The sequence below is a fragment of the Crinia signifera genome, chromosome 2 (assembly GCF_055691185.1).
Source record: "Crinia signifera chromosome 2, ASM5569118v1, whole genome shotgun sequence".
Taxonomy (NCBI): domain Eukaryota; kingdom Metazoa; phylum Chordata; class Amphibia; order Anura; family Myobatrachidae; genus Crinia; species Crinia signifera.
In genome coordinates, this window is record NC_139218.1 from 15,378,162 (window position 1) to 15,404,308 (window position 26,147).

Consider the following 26,147-nt stretch of genomic DNA (forward strand, 5'->3'; position numbering starts at 1 on the left):
TGCTGTGAAGGCTTTGGGGGGTGACAGGGATGAAATGGGTGACAGGGAGAGGCAGTGTGTGACAGATGGAGGCAGAGGGTGGCAGAGAGATGCAGTCTGTGGCAGGGGGAGAGAAGACCCAGGGGAGGCGGAGAACTGGAGTGGGGGCGGGGCTGCTGGATGTCTCCTCAGATCTCTAAGCCAGTGATACGAGGAGACTGAAGTAACAGACAGTTCAACTGATTTCTCAGACGACATGCATTCATCAGTGTCAAGGTTTACAGTCAAAATGCCGACATGGTCAAAAATGACCATTTGCTTTGAAATGCTGGAAAACTGCCAAAAACTGTCACTCATCCATGACCAGGTTTCTGTTCCAACCAGCCTGATCTGACAATCGATCTGTAGATGTATGGCCACCTTAAGTTCGAAGTTGGGTTTAATCGGATGAGCCCTTAAGGGTGCAGTCATACAGGTCCATGCTGTTGTTTTCATGCATTGTGATATGTCGTTGGAAAGCTTATGACTTTCTGAATACAACCAGAGCCCCTGAAAGCATTGCTGGGCTCCGTTTTAAAAAGGGGCATGGTCAATGGGAGGCGGAATGGTCAACGGGAGGTGTGTGGCCATTTCCCTTTATAAAAAATGCTGCAGCTGCTTATCTCCCTCGCTCAGCACACAGCACTGAGCATCGTGTGCTGAGCGGGGGAGAGAGGTTGTGCTGCTGTGGCATCCTCTGCTCTCTACTCCCACTGCTCAGTCTCTGCAGCGAGGGAGGGGGGGTTATGACCTGGACCCATCCAACAGACCCAGGCTCAGGTAAAAAGTACCCCACCCCTTGACGACACTGAATACAACTCAATCAACAGACTCCCTTAAGTGGAACCTTAACCCCTTGGTTGGTGGGTTTTCCTGGGGCAGGACAAACCTTCCAGGGCACGTTATTCCTGCCCCAGAAATTCTCACCACAGAAGGGGCAGCTGCTGCCGACTTTGGCTATTCGCGGCCGCTTTGAGAAGATCAGGGCCACTTGGGGGACTAGGGAACGCTCCGGTCTTTGGGCGCTCAGCCGTTCATCTGTTCAGGCATTCCTCTGTTTGGATGCCCGAACACATGAATGGCCAAGTGCAGCCAAACCTCCCCGAGCGGCCCTGATCCTACCCGAGTGGCCACAGGGAGGATCAGGGGCGGTGACGGGGAGGATCTGCAACAGGGGGGGGATCGGTGACAGGGGGTTGGTGGCACGCCAGTGGTTCACTGCTGGAGGCACCACTAGCACACCCTTTCTTTACAGTGGCATGCACTTTAATTTCTCAGAAGAGCCGCCTCCTGCAGCTCAGCCCAAGAAATTTCTGACCATGCCCCCGAAGGGGTTATAGTTGCTGACCTTTTTACCTGTAGAACAAGACATTGTAGATCTAATTGAGGACCCACAGTTTGAGAACCACTGAGAACTTTACCATAAATCTAACCATAAATCTAACCCTAACCATAACCTAACCCTAATCTAAATCAAACTGTAACCTAACTCTAACCCTAATCTAACCGTAACTGACTCTAACCATAACCTAACTTCAACCCTAATCTAACCCTAACCATGACCTAGCTCTAACCCTATTCTAACCCTAACCATAAACCAATCTGTAACCGAACTCTAACCCTAGTCTAACCCTAACCATAAACCAATCTGTAACCAAACCCTAACCGTAACCTAACTCTAACCCTAACTACACCCTAACGCTAACCCTAACCATAAACCTATCCACACCCTAACTCTCCCCCTAACCATAACCTAACTCTAACCCTAATCTAATCCTAAACGTAACCTAACTCTCCCCCTAACCATAACCTAACTCTAACCCTAATCTAATCCTAAACATAACCTAACTCTCCCCCTAACCATAACCTAACTTCAACCCTAATCTAACCCTAACCCTAACCTAATCTAACCCTAACCATGACCTAGCTCTAACCCTAACCATAAACCAATCCGTAACCTAACTTTAGGGTTAGAGTTTCCGAGAACTCTAACCCTAACCATAAACCTAACCCTAACCATAAACCTAACCACACCCTAAATCTAACCCTATAAAAAGGGTTAGAGTTTCCGAGAACTCTAACCCTAACCATAAACCTAACCCTAACCATAAACCTAACCACACCCTAAATCTAACCCTATAAAAACCTAACTCTAACCCTAATCTAATCCTAAATGTAACCTAACTCTAACCCTAGTGTAACCCTTACCACAACCTAACTCTAATCCTAACCATAACCTAACTTCACCCTGTCTAACCCTAACCAATCCATAATCTAACTCTAACCCTAGTCTAACCTAACCATAAACCTAACCATAACGGAACTCTAACCCAAATCTAACCCTAACCATAAACCTAATCTAATCCTATGACATTTCTGTTAGTCGAAATTCTGAGCGGAACCTAAGGCGTATGTATAAAAACTTGGAGAGAGATAGGGAGGTAAAGGATAAAGTACCAACCAGTTAGCGCCGAACTGCCTTGTCACAGGCTCTGCTTGCAAAATGACTTAGGGGCTGTATGATTGGTACTTATCTCTCCACTTTGCCACTCAGCAAACTTTGATACATCAACTGCCGTAACAGTTGATGTATCAAACAGACAAAAAGAGCTGAGGGTTGGGCCAGTGAGGACATTGCCCATAGTAACCAATCTCCTTCTACCTATCATTGTATAATACGCTTGATGAATGCTACCTTCGATGCTCATTTGTTGATATGGGAAACTTTTCCACTGTCCTTTCATCTCAAAGGTAACTTCTCTCCTGCCTCAGGAGCCGCCCAGGAACATCACCGCGGCACAGCGTACGTCTCAGGGGCGGCCCAGCTGAAGTGCAATTTCAACAATTCAATGAATATCCCTAAGGAAGATTTAACTTTATACTGGCAAATTGGTACCAAGGAGGTGGTATACGCCGTGAGATATGGCAACGAGGAGAAGGACAGGATTCACAACCGACACAAGAATCGCACAATGGTTTTCCATCCTAACGGCGACCTCACAATGTACAACGTGACGTACAACGACATGAATAACTATACCTGCTACGTCCTCGGAAGGACACAGAAAGAACACCAGTCCACCTTCCAGCTCAGCGTCATGGGTATGTGTTCTTACCAACATGTTACATGGGACTGATTCAGGATGGCTCGCTAGGGGGCACCGAATCCCCTTGGTAACATGCGAAGGGATGTGTCCGAGAACACACCTCCTCACATGTGACCGAAGGGAAGATAAATCATTCGATGGTCTCCGAAAAACTGACTTTTATTTCAGCCGGAGATGGCCGATAATGGGGCGTGTGCTGACGTCATGTGATCTCAGCCACCCACCCCAAGCATACCCTCCAACATGACCCATTCCATTAGGTACACAATGCTCTGTTCCTGGACTTCCTTGCCAGTGGCAGTTACAGAGGTTGGACTCCAGCACAGTCCAAAATTCAAAGAGGGGTGGTCACATCAACTGCCAGTGAGTCCAGGACAGTGATGTTTGGAGTGGCAGTAGGTGTGGCTCCCCTTTTTGAATATTGGACTGTGCTGCAAACCCACCTCTGCAACTGCCACTGGCAGGGAAGTCCAGGAACAGAGCATTTTGTACCTAATGGAATGGGACATGTTGGAGGGTATGCCCAAGTAGACATCGGCACGCCTACATTCCCAGGCGAACGCCCAGTGTTTCCATGAGGACACCAATAAGATACTGGGCGTTGCCCTTCTCCGGTCACTGACATCTGTGCCACCTCATTCTTATAATAAATACCTCTAAAAGATGGTAGGGTTACTCTCTCCTGACTGTATACATTATACAGAGGATTTCTGTAACCATGCCAAAGGGTTATCCAGTTGATAGATCTACAACAAAAAGGTCTACACCAGGGGTGTCCAACCTGCGGCCATCCAGCTGTTGTGAAACTACACATCCCAGCATGCCTTGCCACAGTTTTGGTATTAGGGAATGCTAAAACTATGGCAAGGCATGCTGGGATGTTTAGTTTCACAACAGCTGGATGGCTGCAGGTTGGGACAGACCTAGTCTACATTTAATAGGTCAACAGGACCTATTGATGTTTAACCAAGGAACAGCCATCCCTACCCCGTGGTCACTTACCTGGTCCAGTGGCAGCTACAGCTAAGTCTTCCTGGTCCCGGTGGTCATGTGCAGCAGACCCAGTGCAGGTATGTACTCCCTAACCCTAGTACAGTTATGCATCCAGTATACTGTCTCCCCCCATTCCACACCAGAAATATACAGTGATGCCTTTGCCTTTGTCATACTAATTACAGGGAATGAGCTATTGGTGTGGACAGTCCTATTTATTGTACGAAGTCTGAATAATATTTGCGTTTCTGTTCTCTGTTCTGTCATTTTTCACCGACACAACCAAATTTCCGATTTGATTATTACCTTTGGTTACAGCTAACTTCACTACACCGGAGATTGAAACCAGTTCCACTTCACTGTTAACATCAAATCAGGGAGAGACTGTAAACCTGCGCTGCTCATCAGGAAATGGTTTCCCGCAGCCTCAGAAAATGTTCTGGAAAGTTTCTGATGAAAATGGAACAAAGTTGCTTTATCCAGAATATGAGATTGTTAATGTTGGCTCAGCGTTCAACATCTCTAGCGCCCTCTCCTGGCAGGTGCAGCACAGTATCAGCATCACCTGTGTCCTGGCGGCTCATGATGGGGAATCATCTTCCAGAGCCCTGGGAATAGGTGAGTATTCAATTATTTTCTGTATTGCTTGCTGTATATGGGAACAAAGGGCCCGGTTCAGCCCTGATCGCTGGGCTGCAAATCTTTAGAGCCCAGCAGTAAGGTTAACACCGTCTCTCCCTGCCCCTTGGCACAGCTGCAAATACACAGTACCGTCTTTCCCATGGGTGCCGGACAGTTTCCCGACAGTCATTAGCCCGACGTCGGGATCCCGACAGTCAAAACCCCGACACTCGGGGTCCCGATGGCCACTGGCTATTCTCCCTCATAGGGGTCCACTACCCCCATAGAGGGAGAATAGAATAGGTGGCGAGCAAAGTGAGCCACCGTGTCCGCAACGTGGCGAGCGCAGCGAGCCCGCAAGGGGCTTTGTTGCGCTCGCCCAACTGTCTGAGTCCGGGCAGTCGGAATCCCAATGTCGGGCTACTGACTGTCGGGATCCAGACTGTCGGAACCATATACCCAGGGCCGTAACTAGGGGGGGGCTGGGGGGTCACGCGCACCGGGCGCTGGAGGTGAGGGGCGCTGTGAGGTCCGGTGACAGGTATGTCCGTCCATCTCCTACTAGCGCGGCTGCAGGAAGAGCTGATGACTTCGAAAAGACTTGCCGGACGCTGATTGGCTGAATTCAGCCAATCAGCGTCCGGCAAGTCTTTTTGAAGTCATTAGCGCTTCCCACCGCAGCGCTAGTAGGAGACGGACGAAGTCAAAGTAAGATGCGGCTGTGGCTTCTGCGGCTTCAACGGTGAGAGGACTGTGCGGGGAGGGGGGGGTCTCCGGCGCCAGGGACAAGGCGTCATTTGGTCGGTCCCCCCTGTCAGCTGCTAACTAAGCAGCGGGGAATAAACGCTGTGCGCATGCGCACAGCGTCTATTCCCGCAGCCAGGGGGCTGGGGGCATGGCTAGAGGCTCACAGAGCCTCTGGGTCATGCCCCCATAGCGGCAAAATGGGGGCGTGGCCTCGCGGGAGAGCAGCGATTATAGGCCACACCCCCCAAAAGACTGCCTTGCCCCGGGCGCCGGAAACCCTAGTTTCGGCCCTGATATACCACACCCCTTTCCAAGGGGCCCAAGGATTCTAGGGGCCCACCCCCAATGGGGAAGATGGCACTGCCCTGGGGAACGGCTGCTGGTGGCTGCCACTAGGAATGGCCACCTCCCTTCACTTACCGCCCGACTCCTGCTCCCTCATCCCCTCCTGCTGAATGCTGCAGCACCCAAAGCCCAGGCTTCTTCAATGCAGGATGATGGCGGCCAATTAAAATGCAGCACCGGCTGGTGAGCCAATCACCAACCGCTCTGATTGGCTGATGGAACCTGAGCTCTGATTGGCTCAAAATCCAGTGCAGCATTTTAATATGCCACCGGCCTCCTGCATTGAAGAAGCCTGTGCTTGGTTCAGTGCACTGAGCGCAGCATAGGCAGCACAACGAAGGGTTGCGGTGGACAAATTGAGCTGCCTGAGCCCTTCCAGAGGCCGGGGCCTAGGACAGCTGTACCCGCAGCACCCCCTGTCGGCGGCTCTGCCTCTACCCATAGGTACAAAAGGGGACTGACGGGATGCTTTGTGCCTGCTCCACCCACAGGTATGCCTGGTGGAGGGGGGCGGGATGTAGCTTGCTCATGCGGTTGAGCCCACCAATCATTTCCTTGCCCCCCGCGATATAGGGCGTGGTGTTATGGTGTGAAGTATTTAAGTCTTAACAAAAACTCAGATTCTTTTCTTGGCGACCAGAGGAGCTTATATCAGTTTTATTAATAGATTTGATATTTTCTTTGCAGAGGTGCGTAAGAAACCACAAGAACCTAATCACGATAAAGCAATCATCCTGAGTACAGTCGTAGTTCTCGCCATTCTCACCACAGCCGTTATCCTCATACTAATATTCCTAAAAGACAGGCGCGGAAAAAGCAAAACGGGTAAGTATTCCCAAAGTATGTACCGAACATATAACGTGTGGCAATAATTACAGATGTGTGTGCTGACTGTGAGGTTATCAGACTCACTGTAAATCTGTAATTACTATATTTTATTAGGTGTAGTAATTAATGTACTATTTTAGTCCGTCGGTACCCTCTTATTCTCCATAGATGTTTCTATCCCCCAAATCTGTGTGTATTTCCAGATCAGATCGCTCTTGCCCTAATATGGTCTGCCAGGAAATACCCAGGAAATAATTCACCAAAACGTTATGTCCAATTACCATACTTTTGTTCCTGCTATCACAGGAGGGTGTTAGCTGAGGGACAATCTTCACAGGGGGTGATCCAATTCCCCTGCTACCAACAGGAAATGTTTACAGGGGGTAATCAGGACATAATGTAATCAGACTATGATTGTGTCTCTATCCTAAGCTCCTTTGTGTCAATACCAGACTTAGTGGAACCCGGCACCACAGGGGGTGATCAAATTCCCCTGCTATCAACAGGAAGGTTGTCCACAGGGGGTGACCACCACACAAAGTAATCAGCTGGTTATTGTTCGTTGTATTGATACTCCCTTGCATATCTCTGGTAACTAACAGACTTACTGGAACCGACCCCAGCAGGGGGGGGGGGAGGGGGCAGCAGCAGATGGGCAGCTGGATATTACCTGGGGGGATGTGTCTGACTCTTGGGTCCACCAATCCGAACCAAGTACCGGCCCCCTGGCAGTTTAAGCCCCGTGGGAAATTGGAAGTTTTTAAAATGACTTGTACACCTGCCAGCTCAGTATGTTAGTCGCAATCCGGTCTCAGGGGTCCTACCCTTCACTGGATCTTGTGGAACACATCGTTTGCCCGGGAAGGGGGCATCCTACCAAGCTCTGGTGTGGAGCGTCTGTGTTGTGTGGATTTACACAGGTTTCGGCTATCACTGCTGTGTGGATTAAGTGATAGTTTTGCCATTTTGGAACTGCTGGTACAAGGTATCGTGTGGACTTATCTGCTATCACTTCTGTGTGGAGGAGTGATAGTTTTGTGCTTTGGACTGGGATGCTACAAGGACTTTGCTACCCGGATGTTTTTTATGCTACCATTTGAATCTTTTTCCTGTCTTCATCTACTTTCGTGTGCTGTGATAAAAATAAACCATATTTTGGTTTCATCTGCTCGGTGTCTGAGTGATTGAAGAACCCTGTATCTTCACATTTGGCGGCAGCGACAGTGGGATCATTCAGACACCAACCATCGAGCACAGAAAGCGCAGAGAACAGAGGATCAGACCATATGTAAGGAAATGGAAAATGCAATAAGGTGATGTTCAGCAAGTGAGCAGGTGTCAGTCCTGTGAAAGGGAAAATGTTTCCAAGGAAAGAAAATCGATGCCTCAAGACCCCTGTAGCAGAGGAGCTCAGGGATGGAGGTTCTTCAGTGTATCGGCAGGCTGGGAAGCCGGATCTGTTATTTATTGTCAGAAAAATGCAGTATATCTGGAAGTACTGGGAAGAAGCTCAGCAGATGGTCAGCGGGTGGAGAGTATCCAGCACACAGGACAAGTTGTGTTACCTGGGGGATGCATTCCTGCACTGTAAAGGTGAGGCCACCTCGTGGAATCTGCTGGGGGAGCCAGAGTTTGTAGAATTTACAGAGGAAGTGATTGCTACAGTTACCCAGATGCTACAAAGAGGACAATATTCTGAGGCTGAAGGACAAGTCCAGAATAAATTGATGCCCCAGATAGAACCAGAGGAAAGGTCTAGAAGGGGGCTACTGCAATCTGGGCAGACAACCGAGGGGTCTGCCGCAGAATTAATTGTTACCGCAAGAGAAGGGTCGTTGTCAGGGGGGCCCCTAACTGCCCTTGAAGAAATGAGTATGGAGGAGCTGATAGCAGAATGTCAGCTGCGAGGTATACCCATCCAATCCTGCACTCGCGGGGAAATCCTTCAGCAGATCCTTCACGATCAGGGAGATCCTACAAAAGCATTTACCGATTATCGGGCATGTATCCTCCACTTCGGTGCACAGCTGAGTGTGTGGGAACAATTGGAGTGTCTGGAGGAGTGCTTTATTGTGGCAGAGGAAGAGGCGATTGATCGCGGGCTCCTGGATACCCCAGCATGGCAAGATCAGTGTCGCAGGGGGCGTGATGAAAGGCACCGTTTGCAACTGCTTCTCCCCCATCCTAGGGAGGAAGCTGCTCAGTGTTCTCTGCAGGGGGAGGTTAGCCCCAATGTGAAGGAAGTGAGGCCTCTGAGCCAGGCACCCCGGGAGGAGCTGCACTACTGCTTCCCTTTTGCTGAGGTGGGAGATGCAGAATTATTAACCTGCTGCCAGGGGATCTATGAGGACTGCGTCCAGGAGGAGATCACCGTGGTTAGAGGAGTATCCGACAACATCCAGGCCACCAGCCCACCAGTCACAGATGACGTCGTGTTTCGGGCTGCCCAGCATACTCAGCTGGGGAAGGAGGCTATCGCGGAGAAGGAGCTGTGCCCAGAAGTAGCTGCAGGTGAGCATCTGGCTTTTAAGGGGACAGAGCTGACACAGCCTGTCCTGCAGCCACCAGCGGAATTGTTTGTGATGGAGGGTCCCTCCTCAGCCCTGGACATTGAGACCAAATGCTGGACTGAAATTTGCCATGCCCCTAGTTTGGGTTTGGGGGAGGAAGGACATGACGGGGTGGTGGAAGTGCCAGGGCCAGAGCCCCTATATTGGCCTGCTGTTTGGCCCCTGTTCCTTGGGCAAGAGGGGGAGGTGGAAAGTGGTCCCTGCCCCATCGTGCCCGAGGCAAAAGTATTAGTAGGTTACAATGTTGCAGAGGGGGGGTACCCAGCATCTGAAGAGGAGGAATTGCTAACTCACTTGTTAGTTAACATGCCTAACTTATATTGTGATATTGCCCTTGCTGATTCTGCAAACCAGCCGCCTCTTCCAAGATGGGTTTGGTATGATGTCACCCTGTGGGACTCAGGTGGTGCGCCTCTAGCCCAGATTCTCTGCTCTGAATCACACTACAGGTTGTTATTGGTTCCAGAACAGCTTGGTACCGGGACTACAATAGTAGGGGAAGGAATGTGAGGTTATCAGACTCACTGTAAATCTGTAATTACTATATTTTATTAGGTGTAGTAATTAATGTACTATTTTAGTCCGTCGGTACCCTCTTATTCTCCATAGATGTTTCTATCCCCCAAATCTGTGTGTATTTCCAGATCAGATCGCTCTTGCCCTAATATGGTCTGCCAGGAAATACCCAGGAAATAATTCACCAAAACGTTATGTCCAATTACCATACTTTTGTTCCTGCTATCACAGGAGGGTGTTAGCTGAGGGACAATCTTCACAGGGGGTGATCCAATTCCCCTGCTACCAACAGAAAATGTTTACAGGGGGTAATCAGGACATAATGTAATCAGACTATGATTGTGTCTCTATCCTAAGCTCCTTTGTGTCAATACCAGACTTAGTGGAACCCGGCACCACAGGGGGTGATCAAATTCCCCTGCTATCAACAGGAAGGTTGTCCACAGGGGGTGACCACCACACAAAGTAATCAGCTGGTTATTGTTCGTTGTATTGATACTCCCTTGCATATCTCTGGTAACTAACAGACTTACTGGAACCGACCCCAGCAGGGGGGGGGGGAGGGGGCAGCAGCAGATGGGCAGCTGGATATTACCTGGGGGGATGTGTCTGACTCTTGGGTCCACCAATCCGAACCAAGTACCGGCCCCCTGGCAGTTTAAGCCCCGTGGGAAATTGGAAGTTTTTAAAATGACTTGTACACCTGCCAGCTCAGTATGTTAGTCGCAATCCGGTCTCAGGGGTCCTACCCTTCACTGGATCTTGTGGAACACATCGTTTGCCCGGGAAGGGGGCATCCTACCAAGCTCTGGTGTGGAGCGTCTGTGTTGTGTGGATTTACACAGGTTTCGGCTATCACTGCTGTGTGGATTAAGTGATAGTTTTGCCATTTTGGAACTGCTGCTACAAGGTATCGTGTGGACTTATCTGCTATCACTTCTGTGTGGAGGAGTGATAGTTTTGTGCTTTGGACTGGGATGCTACAAGGACTTTGCTACCCGGATGTTTTTTATGCTACCATTTGAATCTTTTTCCTGTCTTCATCTACTTTCGTGTGCTGTGATAAAAATAAACCATATTTTGGTTTCATCTGCTCGGTGTCTGAGTGATTGAAGAACCCTGTATCTTCACACTGACCCCTGTGGTTTTGGTTATGGTTTTGGATCTACGTCTGATTCAGACGTGATCGCTGTTCAGCAAATTGAGTGATTTTGAAACGACTGTGCAAGTGTTCCGTACACATTGTGCGTGTTCAAGCCCCAACAGCAACAAATAAAGTGTGCCGATTGTTAACACAAAGTGGCTGGAGGGTGATTGACAGGAAGACAGTGTTTGGGGGCAGTAACCGTCCGTTTTCTGGGAGTGTCAGAAAAAAAGGTTGGCATACCCAGGCGTTTTTGATGAGGGGCTGTGAGATCAGTGATGGCGACCACTTCCCCCCCTGTCTCAGTCGCAGATTAAGGATAGGGCCAGAGCTCCTCACATTTGCACAGACTGCAAAAACCATTCGCTTGTTCGGGAATTGATCATGGATTGGAGGGTGGAAATTTACAAGGCTGGGATTTCTTTCTGTCTGAGTGGCAGCTATCTATTCGCAGATTTCTGCAACTTTGCGCAATAGCAATCCGGCTTGAATCAGGCCCTACATTTTCAGTTCGGTTTATATTCGATAAATAAAAGGATAATCATTGTTATAAAATTGATACAAAATGCTAAAAACAGGTAAAATCATGTTGTTTTTGCAATCCAAACCTTGAAATTCCAATCCAAAATCCAAATTCAGAACCACAGGACGATACTAAGCGGGACACAGTTCGGATCTCTTTTGGAGATCTTGATTGGGTTTCAGGTTTGGGTTCCAATTCATAAAATGTGCGTGGATTCAGATTTGTGGAGAACTGAACTCAGGGGCATCACTTGCACCTATGACACCTGCTGCGAGATGTAATAGGGTGCAAAGTTTGGTAATGTACGATGTTTCGGCAAGAAACTTCCAAAATCGCACGCTTTCCGACAATCGCACAGGTAGTAACGTGCGAATTGCGGTAAAATTTGCACGTTTGACCTGTCTAAAAAAAATTGCACATTAAAAATCTCATCCAGATGTTTTATCATAGAAAATATCAAAATCACAAATGTAATAGGGTGCAAATGTTATTTAATATGACCCAGAATTGCAAAACAAATAGACTAGATCAAGGATGGTGTGTTTGACTGAGTGAGATCTGTGCATGGTTCTGTCAAAACAGTGATTAAAAGTTAATATTAAAAGAAAATAGCATGCGCTCCCCCCCCCACCCCCCCTCACTGAGCTAGGTCTGGATCCTCAAATATGTGGGGAAAAAATAGTGGGAACTCCCCGCTCCCCGTATTTAAGAAACGAAACGAGCACCAGGCTCTCGGACTGGGCCTGGTTCCAAAAACAGGAGGCCAAAAAAACTGGGGGTCCCCCATATTTTTGGAACCAGGACGGGTCCAAGAGTCTCCTCTTAAATATTTATTTGCAGGATGAACTTCTGGGATAACTCTGGGTGTGAAATCGCTTACAGTCACCTCTAGACCAGAGATTCAACCATAGATAAAATCCTGGAGATCTCAATATAAAAATGACTATACTGTATGCCAGCTGTCAGCACACATGTGTGTGTGTGTGTGTTTCTTATATAGCGCACACATATCACGCAGCGCTTTACAGAGTATATTTGAACATTCACATCAGTCCCTGCCCCAGTGGAGCTTACAATCTATATTCCCTACCACATGTACACGCACACACAACCATTCTAGAGTTAATTTTGTAGGGAGCCAATTAGCCTACCAGTATATTTTTGGAATGTGGGAGGAAACCCACGCAAGTACGGGGAGAATATACAAACTCCACACAGGTAGAGCCATGGTGGGAATAGAACCCATGACCTCAGTGCTGTGAGGCAGTAATGCTAACCATTACACCGTCCGTACTGCCCCGTATATATAACATATGGTGGGGATAGAACCCATGACCTCGGTGCTGTGAGGCAGTAATGCTAACCATTACACCGTCCGTACTGCCCCGTATATATAACATATGGTGGGGATAGAACCCATGACCTCGGTGCTGTGAGGCAGTAATGCTAACCATAACACCATCCGTGCTGCCCCGTATATATAACACATGGTGGGAATAGAGCCCATGACCTCAGTGCTGTGAGGCAGTAATGCTAACATTACACCGTCCGTACTGCCCCGTATATATAGCACATGGTGGGGATAGAATCCATGACCTCAGTGCTGTGAGGCAGTAATGCTAACCATTACACCATCCGTACTGCCCCGTATATATAACACATGGTGGGGGTAGAACCCATGACCTCAGTGCTGTGAGGCAGTAATGCTAACCATTACACCATCCGTACTGCCCCGTATATATAACACATGGTGGGAATAGAACCCATGACCTCAGTGCTGTGAGGCAGTAATGCTAACCATTACACCATCCGTACTGCCCCGTATATATAACACATGGTGGGGATAGAACCCATGACCTCGGTGCTGTGAGGCAGTAATGCTAACCATTACACCGTCTGTACTGCCCCGTATATATAACACATGGTGGGGATAGAACCCATGAGCTCAGTGCTGTGAGGCAGTAATGCAACCATTACACCGTCCGTACTGCCCCGTATATATAACACATGGTGGGGATAGAACCCATGACCTCAGTGCTGTGAGGCAGTAATGCTAACCATTACACCATCCGTACTGCCCCGTATATATAACACATGGTGGGGATAGAACCCATGACCTCAGTGCTGTGAGCCAGTAATGTAACCATTACACCATCCGTACTGCCCCGTATATATAACACATGGTGGGGATAGAACCCATGACCTCGGTGCTGTGAGGCAGTAATGCTAACCATTACACTGTCTGTACTGCCCCGTATATATAACACATGGTGGGGATAGAACCCATGAGCTCAGTGCTGTGAGGCAGTAATGCAACCATTACACCGTCCGTACTGCCCCGTATATATAACACATGGTGGGGATAGAACCCATGACCTCAGTGCTGTGAGGCAGTAATGCTAACCATTACACCATCCGTACTGCCCCGTATATATAACACATGGTGGGGATAGAACCCATGACCTCAGTGCTGTGAGGCAGTAATGCTAACCATTACACCATCCGTACTGCCCCGTATATATAACACATGGTGGGGATAGAACCCATGACCTCGGTGCTGTGAGGCAGTAATGCTAACCATTACACTGTCTGTACTGCCCCGTATATATAACACATGGTGGGGATAGAACCCATGAGCTCAGTGCTGTGAGGCAGTAATGCAACCATTACACCGTCCGTACTGCCCCGTATATATAACACATGGTGGGGATAGAACCCATGACCTCAGTGCTGTGAGGCAGTAATGCTAACCATTACACCATCCGTACTGCCCCGTATATATAACACATGGTGGGGATAGAACCCATGACCTCAGTGCTGTGAGCCAGTAATGTAACCATTACACCATCCGTACTGCCCCGTATATATAACACATGGTGGGGATAGAACCCATGACCTCAGTGCTGTGAGCCAGTAATGTAACCATTACACCATCCGTACTGCCCACACATGGAGTAAAGTCTGCCTACTAGGTGTGCAGAACCAGCGAATTGGTCCCCGCGGCTGTGTGTGACCACAACGCGTTCCTACTCCAGATGAGTCTTTGTCAAGGAGCGGGGCAGGAGGGGGGGGGGGGGGGGGTGTCCTGCTGCCACTGCAGGGGTTCGGTGTGTCCTGATTCCTGAGATGACCAGTATATTAGGCCAGATCTGTATAATGCTGGGCGGAGTTATAGAGTGGACTCCGCCCAGCGTTATACACACAGTCACAGATGGACAGATCTGGCCAAATATATAAGAGATCATGCATTATGACATATAGGAGTACATTTACCAAAGTTTCCGAATATATGCATAGAGATTATGTTGCCCATAGCAACCAATCAGATTTGGTCTTTAATTTTTTGGATGCAATAGAGAAATGACAGACACAAACGGATTGGTTAATATGGGCAATATCACCTCTTTTAATTTTTGAAGCTTTAGTAAAGTTACCCCATAATATCTGACTTGTAGATATTTTCTCTGACAGATGCCCCCCAAAAGCCTGAAGAACAACAGTTAACGAATGCTGGTGATAACCCACCGTGAGTATCAGTATAACGTTTTACCCTGGAGTTTGTACACAAGGCCACAATGGGGCCAAATTGGAACTTTGGGGATTTTGACAGTTGGATCAACAGTTTGAAATGGATAATTACTGGGGTCAGTCAGGCAGAGATCCAGGGATGAGTAATTACCGGGGTCATTCAGGCAGAGCTCCAGGGATGAGTAATTACCGGGGTCATTCAGACAGAGCTCCAGGGATGAGTAATTACTAGGGTCATTCAGGCAGAGCTCCAGGGATGAGTAATTACTAGGGTCATTCAGGCAGAGCTCCAGGGATGAGTAATTACCGGGGTCATTCAGGCAGAGCTCCAGGGATGAGTAATTACTAGGGTCATTCAGGCAGAGCTCCAGGGATGAGTAATTACCGGGGTCATTCAGACAGAGCTCCATGGATGAGTATTTACTGGGGTCATTCAGACAGAGCTCCATGGATGAGTAATTACCGGGGTCATTCAGACAGAGCTCCATGGATGAGTAATTAGCGGGGTCATTCAGGCAGAGCTCCTGGGATGAGTAATTACCGGGGTCATTCAGACAGAGCTCCATGGATGAGTATTTACTGGGGTCATTCAGACAGAGCTCCAGGGATGAGTAATTACTGGGGTCATTCAGACAGAGCTCCATGGATGAGTAATTACTGGGGTCATTCAGGCAGAGATCCAGGGATGAGTAATTACCGGGGTCATTCAGACAGAGCTCCATGGATGAGTATTTACTGGGGTCATTCAGACAGAGCTCCATGGATGAGTAATTACCGGGGTCATTCAGACAGAGCTCCATGGATGAGTAATTAGCGGGGTCATTCAGGCAGAGCTCCTGGGATGAGTAATTACCGGGTCATTCAGACAGAGCTCCATGGATGAGTAATTACCGGGGTCATTCAGACAGAGCTCCATGGATGAGTAATTAGCGGGGTCATTCAGGCAGAGCTCCAGGGATGAGTAATTACTGGGGTCATTCAGGCAGAGCACCAGGGATGAGTAATTACTGGGGTCATTCAGACAGAGCTCCATGGATGAGTATTTACTGGGGTCATTCAGACAGAGCTCCAGGAATGAGTAATTACTGGGGTCATTCAGACAGAGCTCCATGGATGAGTAATTACTGGGGTCATTCAGGCAGAGATCCAGGGATGAGTAATTACTGGGGTCATTCAGGCAGAGATCCAGGGATGAGTAATTACTGGGGTCATTCAGGCAGAGCACCAGGGATGAGTAATTACTGGGGTCATTCAGACAGAGCTCCATGGATGAGTAATTTCTGGGGTCATTCAGACAGAGCACCAGGGATGAGTAATTACTGGGGTCATTCAGACAGAGCTCCAGGGATGAGTAATTACTGGGGTCATTCAGACATAGCACCAGGGATGAGTATTTACTGGGGTCATTGAGACCGAGCTCCAGGGATGAGTATTTACTGGGGTCATTCAGGCAGAGCACCAAGGATGAGTAATTACTGGGGTCATTCAGGCAGAGCTCCAGGGATGAGTAATTACTGGGGTCATTCAGACAGAGCTCCATGGATGAGTAATTACTGGGGTCATTGAGACCGAGCTCCAGGGATGAGTAATTACTAGGGTCATTCAGGCAGAGCTCCAGGGATGAGTATTTACTGGGGTCATTCAGGCAGAGCTCCAGGGATGAGTAATTACTAGGGTCATTCAGACATAGCACCAGGAATGAGTAATTACTGGGGTCATTGAGACCGAGCTCCAGGGATGAGTAATTACTAGGGTCATTCAGGCAGAGCTCCAGGGATGAGTAATTACTGGGGTCATTCAGGCAGAGCTCCAGGGATGAGTATTTACTGGGGTCATTCAGACAGAGCACCAGGGATGAGTAATTACCAGGGTCATTCAGACAGAGCTCCATGGATGAGTAATTACCGGGGTCATTCAGGCAGAGATCCAGGAATGAGTAATTACTGGGGTCATTCAGGCAGAGCTCCAGGGATGAGTAATTACCGGGGTCATTCAGGCAGAGCTCCAGGGATGAGTAATTACTGGGGTCATTCAGACAGAGCACCAGGGATGAGTAATTACTGGGGTCAGTCAGGCAGAGCTCCAGGAATGAGTAATTACTGGGGTCATTCAGGCATAGCTCCAGGGATGAGTAATTACTGGGGTCATTCAGGCATAGCTCCAGGGATGAGTAATTACCGGGGTCATTCAGGCAGAGCTCCAGAGATGAGTCATTACTGGGGTCATTCAGGCAGAGCTCCAGGGATGAGTAATTACTGGGGTCATTCAGGCATAGCTCCAGGGATGAGTAATTACCGGGGTCATTCAGGCAGAGCTCCAGGGATGAGTAATTACTGGGGTCATTCAGGCAGAGCTCCAGGGATGAGTAATTACTGGGGTCATTCAGGCAGAGCTCCAGGAATGAGTAATTACTGGGGTCATTCAGGCAGAGCTCCAGGGATGAGTAATTACCGGGGTCATTCAGGCAGAGCTCCAGGGATGAGTAGTTACTGGGATCATTCAGGCAGAGCTCCAGGGATGAGTAATTACCGGGGTCATTCAGGCAGAGCTCAGTCAACCAAGGATGACCTTGTGAATATGACTCAAAGGCTCCATTGCTCCAGGGGGGGTGAATGACAGACTCCATGATGGCGACTGTTTTGGCTGCACAAACTTTGCCAGAATCGCTGCCCGTGTGGGATTAGTTGTATCATATTAGAGGGACAGTTAGACGTGTGCGTTTAATAAATTATCGGGAACATATTTGTACTCATACTGTATATCCCTTTTTCTTCTACATTTCTCATTGCTTTAATGTCAGAGTTTCTACCCAGGCGACCACTGCCGATGATATAATAGATGGATCCTCCTGATAAAAAGCGGTGGACGGTTTTGGTGGTGAACCTTTCCTCCGCCTAATGATCTATGTCTATATGAAGTAAAACTGAAGAAGAAATTATACAAACTGAAGTGAATCCCCTTCGTCACCTGCTGTAATCCTTTCTGTGATGGAGTGAAGTATAACATCTATCCTGGACTATGAGGAGAAGGAATGATGGAACATCTCGGAAAGGGAAGCCATTCTAACCTGCCATATGACTTAATAAGCTTTATTTAAATAATTCCGCACTTTACTGAGAGGATAACGAAGCAGCGATGAGCGACATTTTCAACACTGTTCCGGGAATATTCGCCTCATGTGGTATTTGCGGAATTTCCCCCATTTCTCAGTTAGATAAATGTTCTGCTCTGTTATAAGAGCAGGGGGATGTGTCACCACCATCTCTGTTTGTACACTGTATCATGGGTGGGCCACAAGCGGCTCTTCAGCTGTTGATGAACTATACATCCCAGCATCCCTTGCCTTAGTTTTCCTCTTTGGCCATACTGAAACTGATGCAATGCATGCTGGGATGTGTGGTTCATCCACAGCTGGAGGGCCGCTTATTGCTCGGGTGCCAGATGACCTCCCAACAGTCGGGATTCCGATGGTCATTAGTCCGAAATGGATTCCTGACTGACAGGGGCTATTCTCTCTCATTGGGGGACCAAGTGCAGTGAGCCACCGAGCCTGCAAGGGGCTTAGTTGCGCTCGCCCCGCTGTATACCCGAGTACCAGCAGTTGGGAGTCCGATGTCGGTCTAATGAGCATCGGAATCCTGACTCTTGGAGTGTCATACCACACCCTTATTGCTCACCCCTGCTACACATTCTGCGCAGGAAGCTATTACTCAGGTGGTGCTTGGCGCCTTCCAGAAATGGCCTCAAGTATCGCACAACTTGAGCCACTGCCACTTCCATCGTCTCTATAAAAAGGGAGTTGTGATGTCATTATGAGACGACGCAGAGATATAAAAGGACAGGCGCATCTGAATGTGTGCGCGGAGCAACATATACAAAATTATTTTGTGTATTTGTTATTAATAATTTTAATAATAATAATAATAATAATTGTATTTATATAGCACTTTTTCTCCAATAGGACTGAAGGTGCTTAACAGACAAAATGAATGTAATACAGTAAAGGGAAAATGAAGAACAGAAAAGCTTTTCATAAACAATATTTAAGGGAATTGCAGAAATGCTTGAGTAAACAGGAAAGTCTGGAGCCTGTTTTTGAAGGATTCTAGAGTGGGGTCCTCTCAAAATGTGCGGGGAAAGGAGTTCCATAGAGTCGTAGCTAAAATCTCGACCCCCAGATGAATTACGGGGGATTCTAGGTACTGTTAAAAGTCCTTCATCTACAGATCGCAGTAGTCGGCTGGGATAGTATGGAATCAGAATATTGAACAATATTATTATATTATATTATATTATATTGCACTTGGAACCAGCTAACTAAACTGCTACATTAACGACTATAATATACTACAGTATAAATCTATTGTAAGCAGATAATGGTAGGTATGCCATGTCCTGGGGTAGACGGGTGACATTTCTTTACCAGATCAAATAAGAATTCACCATTCCAGGGTATTTGGTACAAATAGCAGCAAATGTAAAAACAAGGCTTCCACTAATCTGCTCAAGAATCAGGCTGGAAGAGGTCATCGCTGACGTCAGAAGCCCACCCGAAAACCGCCTGGGCGCGTCTGCGTTTTCGCAATCACACCCACAAAACTGCATGTTTCTGCCCTTAAACTGACTTATTGAATCCGATCCTTAGTATTACATTTTTAGACGTTAAGAACAAAGTAACACATTTTAAAAAGAGAAAAACACCACAACATTGTTTTCTGTTACATTTTACATAGGGGGGATTTCAGACCCGATTGTAGCGGGCCGAATTTGTCACTGTCCCCTATGGTTGGGGCTTGGGCATGCCGCGCGTGAATAAGCACATGTGCAGTGCAACCCAACGTCTGTGATTAAACTGAATTCTTTATAAAACAAAACTGACCAGTAGATTCTCCTGGTGGCAACGGGTTAATTATAATAAGTTGTTCAACTGCTTAATTACTATACTAATCTTTTGTTATTGCCATGAGCGTTCTGACATTTCTCTCTGTATTTTCCATTGTAGTATTTATACCGACAATATCTGACAATTAAGCCGCGGCTGCCCAATAGATGCAAATTATTTAAACCCAAATATCGAACAAAGGGGTAGATTTATGAAGTGGAGATCAGGGGCAAATGCGCTATCCCCATGCGCTAAAGCAGGGGATAGCGCTTCACCTGATCTATGACACCCGCCGAGCGGGTGTCTAGCGTGCGGTGCTGTGAGGCAGGAGGCATAGCGCAACTACGATATTTCGTACTGCGCGCCTGCCTCATTCCTAAGTAATGAACGGTCAGCATCGCTGACCGTTCTGCCCCCGGCAGCTATCGACTTCGACAGGGACAGTGCTGTCCCTGCTGCTGGCTCTGAGCTGCGCTGGGATCTAGCGAGAGTAGCGAGATCCCGCGCATGCGCAGTCAGCTGGTTGGGGGCGGGGGAGGAGACGGCGCATCAGTATTAACTGATGCGCTGTCTCCAGGAGGGACATCCCCGGAGGGGGAGTTAGCGGCCGGCAAGATGTTAGTAGATCTTGTCGGCGTCACCTCCTGCTTTGCCTCGCTATTGAGGCGAAGCAGGAACTGTTATAGCGGCGCGTTTAGTCATTTTAAAGCATTTATGATTTATTCGAAATAATTAGAATTTTTTTTGGCAAATTTAGGCCGTGTACAGTAAGCTCAATTTTGTTTGTAAAACTTTGAAAAAAATAATCCCTAATCGTCTAAAGGTGCGCACATCTGGTGCGAATTTGACTATAGAATGAAAATCATTAGAAAAAGTTAGCCAATATCGCACAGTTTGTACTGCCGGCGATACCGATGCGCGGCCCTCTAAGGTCGGTATCGCAAATAAAAACAGACTGTGCAGACAGGGCAATTTTGTCCATGAACACGATTCTGGTTTGTTCGGACGGGCTGCAAATTGGGATAATCAGAGGACCACGTATGCAGTGCGTGGGCCCTCTGTGCGAGCAGTGGATGGCCATTTGGGGACGTGCTGCCAGCGTTTTCTGGGTGCTCCCCAGAAAACGCAGGTGTTCCCCACCGGTTGGGAGAGAGGGCAGCTGACGTCATCAGCATGCTTTTTCCCTGACACCCCCAAACACCTACTTCTTGTCAGCCACCTTCCGAACGGCTAGTAGGACTTTATCGCTGGCCGAGGACTCGCTTGTGCATTTCGCACGTGTATTGTGGCCCTGCATTGCGGCCCATACAGATGTGCAATACATCGATAATTGGCTGCTACATGAATTCACAGCCATGCAATTACAGTAGGTGTGAACCAGGCCCAATATTGGCTCCAGGCACTTCATGGGGAAATCACATAGTCAAAACGCCATAGCCAATATCTCGCCGTGTGTACGCACCTTGTGGGCATCAAACCAGGATTGGAAAAGTTTTTTAAAAATGCATCAACAAAACCAAATTGTAAACGTAAGTTTTGTTTCCGTTTGTCTGTTAATAAGCAGAAGTGGGATGAAATACTGAACAAAATAGTTATTTCATTTTGCTTTTTATGCATGTTTACTCTCATAAACCGCCCATTTGTTTTTGTATACCACTGTATTTATTATATATATGTGTGTGTATTATTTTTTTGCAGAACTCAGGGCAGAGTTTCCACACCTAACAAAGAGACTGAACTTTTTGGGCCTAATTCAGTAGCCCTTGCGAACTAGCGCGTGCGCAGATTGCCCAAAATCGCGATTAGTGATTTTCGGTAAAAAAGGGGGTTGGTTGAATTTTCATCTCTTTTTTTTTAATGAATATATTTATATTGTAAGTTAAAGTTGAAATAAAAATTATTTAAATTTAAGAGTGAATTTTTTTTATTCAACTGTAGTTTTTCTTAATCTGAACATGAAGTATACAAAATATGGCTTCATTAAAATATAATTTATTATTATTATTATTATTATTATTACTAGGGTGAATTAAAGGATGGGGCCAGTCACCCAGGGGCCCCCACACATAGGGGACCCCACACTGCAACAGGAGCCAGCAAATGAATGCAGGCAGACAGGCAGAGGCAGGTAGTGCTCAGCTCAGCGCTCAGGTTGGGGGTGGGCTGGGAGCCCCCCCCCAGTGTCCATCACTACATATATGCCATCTCTGCTCCAGGCAGTACAGCTATGAATTTCCGGGCTGTGGAATGCACCCGCACTGCCATCAGCACTGAGACAATTCTGTAACACTGCAGCCTGTACGGATCTGACTGACATGACGCATCTGACTGATCCGTGCAGGCTGACGAATCATATATGTATTTAGCAGCCATATACACGACAAAATCTGTAAATATGGCAGATTAGTAGTTTTACAAATTGGATTTTCCCTAAAAAAAAAAAAGGCAGATGCAAGAAGTATGCATTCGTACCGGCAGCGGATGTATTTCCAAATGTTAGTAAATTTCCCTCTATTTGACCGTTCCTTCCGTGATCATACTGGAAATCCCCTGACTATGTTATGTTTCTAAAATATGACGTAATGTGAATTCCTGTGTATGTTGGTTAAGTTGATTCCCTAAAAGTAACCGCAGAGCTACAGTTAGATAAATATGATCTTGTGCATAGTACAGCACTATCTTCTGCAAAATTGATGGGACTGTTGACCCATGATGGTTAATAAGAGACAGACACAAGGTTTTTATGGGGTTTGGCTGAAGCAAAGACAGTATACAGACTTCAGAAATCTTCAAAATCTACAATACTTTACACAGCTCTTCTGTAACAAAGCCTTGCAGCCCTCATCCTAGCTCACTGCTGTGTGCTCCTTGTGTGAGGTGGTGGTGCGGTGTAGTGCCTGTTCGCACAGAAGAACGGTGGATAGATACATACCCTCCAACATGACCATTCCATTAGGTACAAAATGCTCTGTTCCTGGACTTCCCTGCCAGTGGCAGTTACAGAGGTGGGGCTGCAGCACAGTCCAATATTCAAAAAGGGGAGCCACACCTAATGCCACCTCAACATCACTGTCCTGGACTCACTGGCAGTTGATGTTACCCCCCTCTTTGAATTTTGGACTGTGCTGGAGTCTAACCTCTGTAACTTTCACTGGCAGGGAAGTCCAGGAACAGAGCATTGTGTACCTAATGGAATGGGTCATGTTGGAGGGTATGTAGATAGGAACCGACAAACACATGAGCCATGAATAGGCTCAAGCTTGAGGCCAATCTGAATGACCTTGTTCACCTAAGGTGCCCCCTAATAAACCTGTAGGTACTTGATGGGTCTGCCCCCCTACTCATCCCTATGGCCTAGTGCCTGGATGTCCCCAACGGGCCTAATGCCCAATATCTGGTGGTCTAGGGAGGGGGTAGGCCGAGAGCCTACCTGTGGTGGGAGAGGCTACAGTGGGAGCTTTGTCAGCTGTTTTGCAACCCACAACTGTAAGCCTCTCCGGTCCTCAGCTTCTGTCTTCTGCCGCTGGCAGCGCCACTGCTTTCCGTTAGAGCCGGGCATCTTCTTTCTTGAAAAACAGGGAAAGAAAAGGATTTGTCCTGGTGCGGTGCACCAACAAGACATTTTATACATAAAACTTAACTTTTATTTATTGATATTAGAAGCAAGCGAAAAATTGTTAAAAAAACACTGATAGACAATCAAAAGACAAATATTGTGTGTTAAAACTTGACATGTGCGGGCGTGTCGTGTGTGCTCCACTGGTTTATATACAATTTAAAAAAATAGGACAAGCTCAGTTCAGGCTGTTACTCAATCTGGGAATTGATAGGATTCCCTTGAACAGACACTGTATAATATATTGGCTAAACAAGCTCTGTAATAATGTGTTCTTCAGTTCAAGTGACAATTGGCAACAATTTATACAGATTGTATTAGATGTGTCAATCACCCAGATTGGTTACACTGCAATCGGCTCTGTTATACTATTACTGCCCTCAATCCTATGGGTTGATTATACAGGGATTGTCTGTGGCCTCACACAATTTAAGATAAGTGTTGGGGATTGTAAATGATATCTTTATTCCCTCTATTTATTCCCTTTAAGGCCCCCATACACTAGGGCGACTTGTCCTTAGGACAAGTCGCCCCCGACTTCCCCCTGAGCTTCCCCGGCTGCTCCCCGGGGGAGCTTGATTAGATTGGCACTTGATGTGCCATTTTTTACATGTGATAAATCGTCTCGATTTATCACATGTAAAAAACCCGGGGAGCAGCGGGGGGGGTTACAGAGCAGGGCTGCTGGTGGGAGCAGGGGGGGCTGGGGACGCTGCGGGGGACACAGGCGGCATAGAGCCGGGCAGAGGGAGCCGGGAGCTGTCAGTGCTAGAAAAAAAAGCCTATACAATGAATGGGCAGCCTGTGATTGGCTGAGCGCTCTCTCAGCCAATTGCTGACTGGCTGAGAGAGCGCTCAGCCAATCACAGGCCGCCCATTCATTGTATGGGCTTTTTTTTTTTATTCAGTACTGACAGCTCCCGGCTCCCCCTGCCCGGCTCTATGCCGCCTGTGTCCCCCGCAGTGTCCCCAGCCCCCCCTGCTCCCTCCACCGCCGCGCCACCCCACTAGGTCCCAAGTCGGGTGGTCGGACGTGCAGCAGGTCCGACCACCCGACGCAGATCCGATGCGCACGGGACCGCGCATTGGATCTGAGGGGACATCAAAACTAGCCGATTTTGGTCCGATTTCGGCCAGATCCTACTGATCTGGCCGAAATCGGACCAAAATCGGCTAGTGTATGGGGGCCTTTATTCTTGTAAGTACTGCTTTTAGGCAGAGATTGTGTGGCAGTTAATGAACTACACATCCCAGCATTCCCTGCAACAGTTTTACTATTTGGCCATGCTGAAACTGATGCAAGGCATGCTGGGATGTGTAGTTCAACAGCAGCTGGAGTGTCAAGGTTAGCTATCACTGCTCTAGGTAATATTTTGATGGCTCCCCCTAGCACTGTAACTAGTTCCAACCATGACTCGTTGCTCCTAAAGCGGCAACTATTTACAAGGAAAAAAGGCAAAGTTCGGCTGGCAACCCACAGCTGTGTATTACATCCTGCCGTAAAGTGTAGAAAAACCATAAGTGACCATCCCAATCTGGACCGGATAAGAGCAAAACAGTTCTACAACTTATTAGCATGATTTTGTATTTGCTATTAGAATTCGATAAAGTTTCAACATAGAGTAAGACACTGCCAACTGAAAAAGAAGAAGCAAAATGTGAGTATTATATCACATGACTTCTGGAAGTAGCCTGTTGGGGACCCTCAATGGCAGCAGATGTAAAACATTTTTATTTTTTATGTAAAACATTTTTCTATTGTAATGTAGATTATTGTGTTTTCAGTGTACATATTGAAAAGTTTTATTGTTCCTCAGTGAGAAAAACAAAATAGCAATCTAGCAAATATGATACCTTTTAATGGCTAACAAAAATAAATGTTGTTAAAATGCAAGCTTTCGAGACTTCTTAGGTCTCTTCCTCAGGCATGGTAACATGTGTGTGGTAACAGTGTACATATTGATTACACTGCACATAAAATTGGATTGGAGTGGGCTCTTGTGACTCAAACAAACATGTTATTTATGTAAGTGTTTGACTATGTCTGTCGCAACATTAATGTGGCCACTACTTATCAAGTGTTGTCCTGAAATCATACTTTTGTAAAAATGATATTCTTCTTTTGCATCACATCATTATTACTGAGCATACATTTAAAGGGTTGTAATCTCTTTAGTTAAACAAATTGCAGTACCACTTGTGGTCCCCAGAGGGAGATAGAGACAAAAAAGTTGTTTGAGACAAAGGGTGACATTCTATGCTATGCGATTTTATGTTTTTGGCGTTATTTAGACCACAAAATGGCGATATCGCATTTTTCTGCGAATTCGCCAATTTAACGTGATGCGTTAAGGGACAGAAATCGCATATTTTGTGCGTAAAGGTATGCGGAACAAAAGTGCGAGATTAATTCGCACTTTTATCGCATCCAGATGTTTTCCAATGCAAAACTATACAAACCGCTTATTTAATGCTATGCGCATTTGCAAATCGCACTTTTGCGGTGTCTATTTATCGCACTTTTTTCAGACCTGGTTCTGTTTGGCGCATTTGCACACACCTCATTTTGGTCAAGTGCGCACATGGTTAATTTCAACACAGGTGCCTTCATTATCAATCCCAAACCCCCCTACCTTAACCCCAACATTAATAAGGACACCTGTGAGGGTTTAATTCATGTAGATTTGTATGACTATTTTAAAATTGGTT

At 47.2% G+C, this 26,147-nt stretch overlaps 1 protein-coding gene across 1 annotated transcript in view; it reads left to right on the top strand.

The window, feature by feature from the left end:
- CD86 (CD86 molecule) overlaps window positions 1-21,642 on the top strand; it is a 68,626-nt gene extending 46,984 nt beyond the window's left edge. Inside the window, exons 3-7 of the mRNA XM_083170935.1 lie at window positions 2,770-3,120; window positions 4,437-4,736; window positions 6,519-6,656; window positions 14,884-14,938; window positions 17,741-21,642. Of these exons, the coding sequence (XP_083027061.1) occupies window positions 2,770-3,120; window positions 4,437-4,736; window positions 6,519-6,656; window positions 14,884-14,938; window positions 17,741-17,792 (896 nt within the window). The 3' untranslated portion in view covers window positions 17,793-21,642. The remainder of the gene's footprint in view (window positions 1-2,769; window positions 3,121-4,436; window positions 4,737-6,518; window positions 6,657-14,883; window positions 14,939-17,740) is intronic.
- The last annotated feature ends 4,505 nt before the right edge of the window (window positions 21,643-26,147 follow it).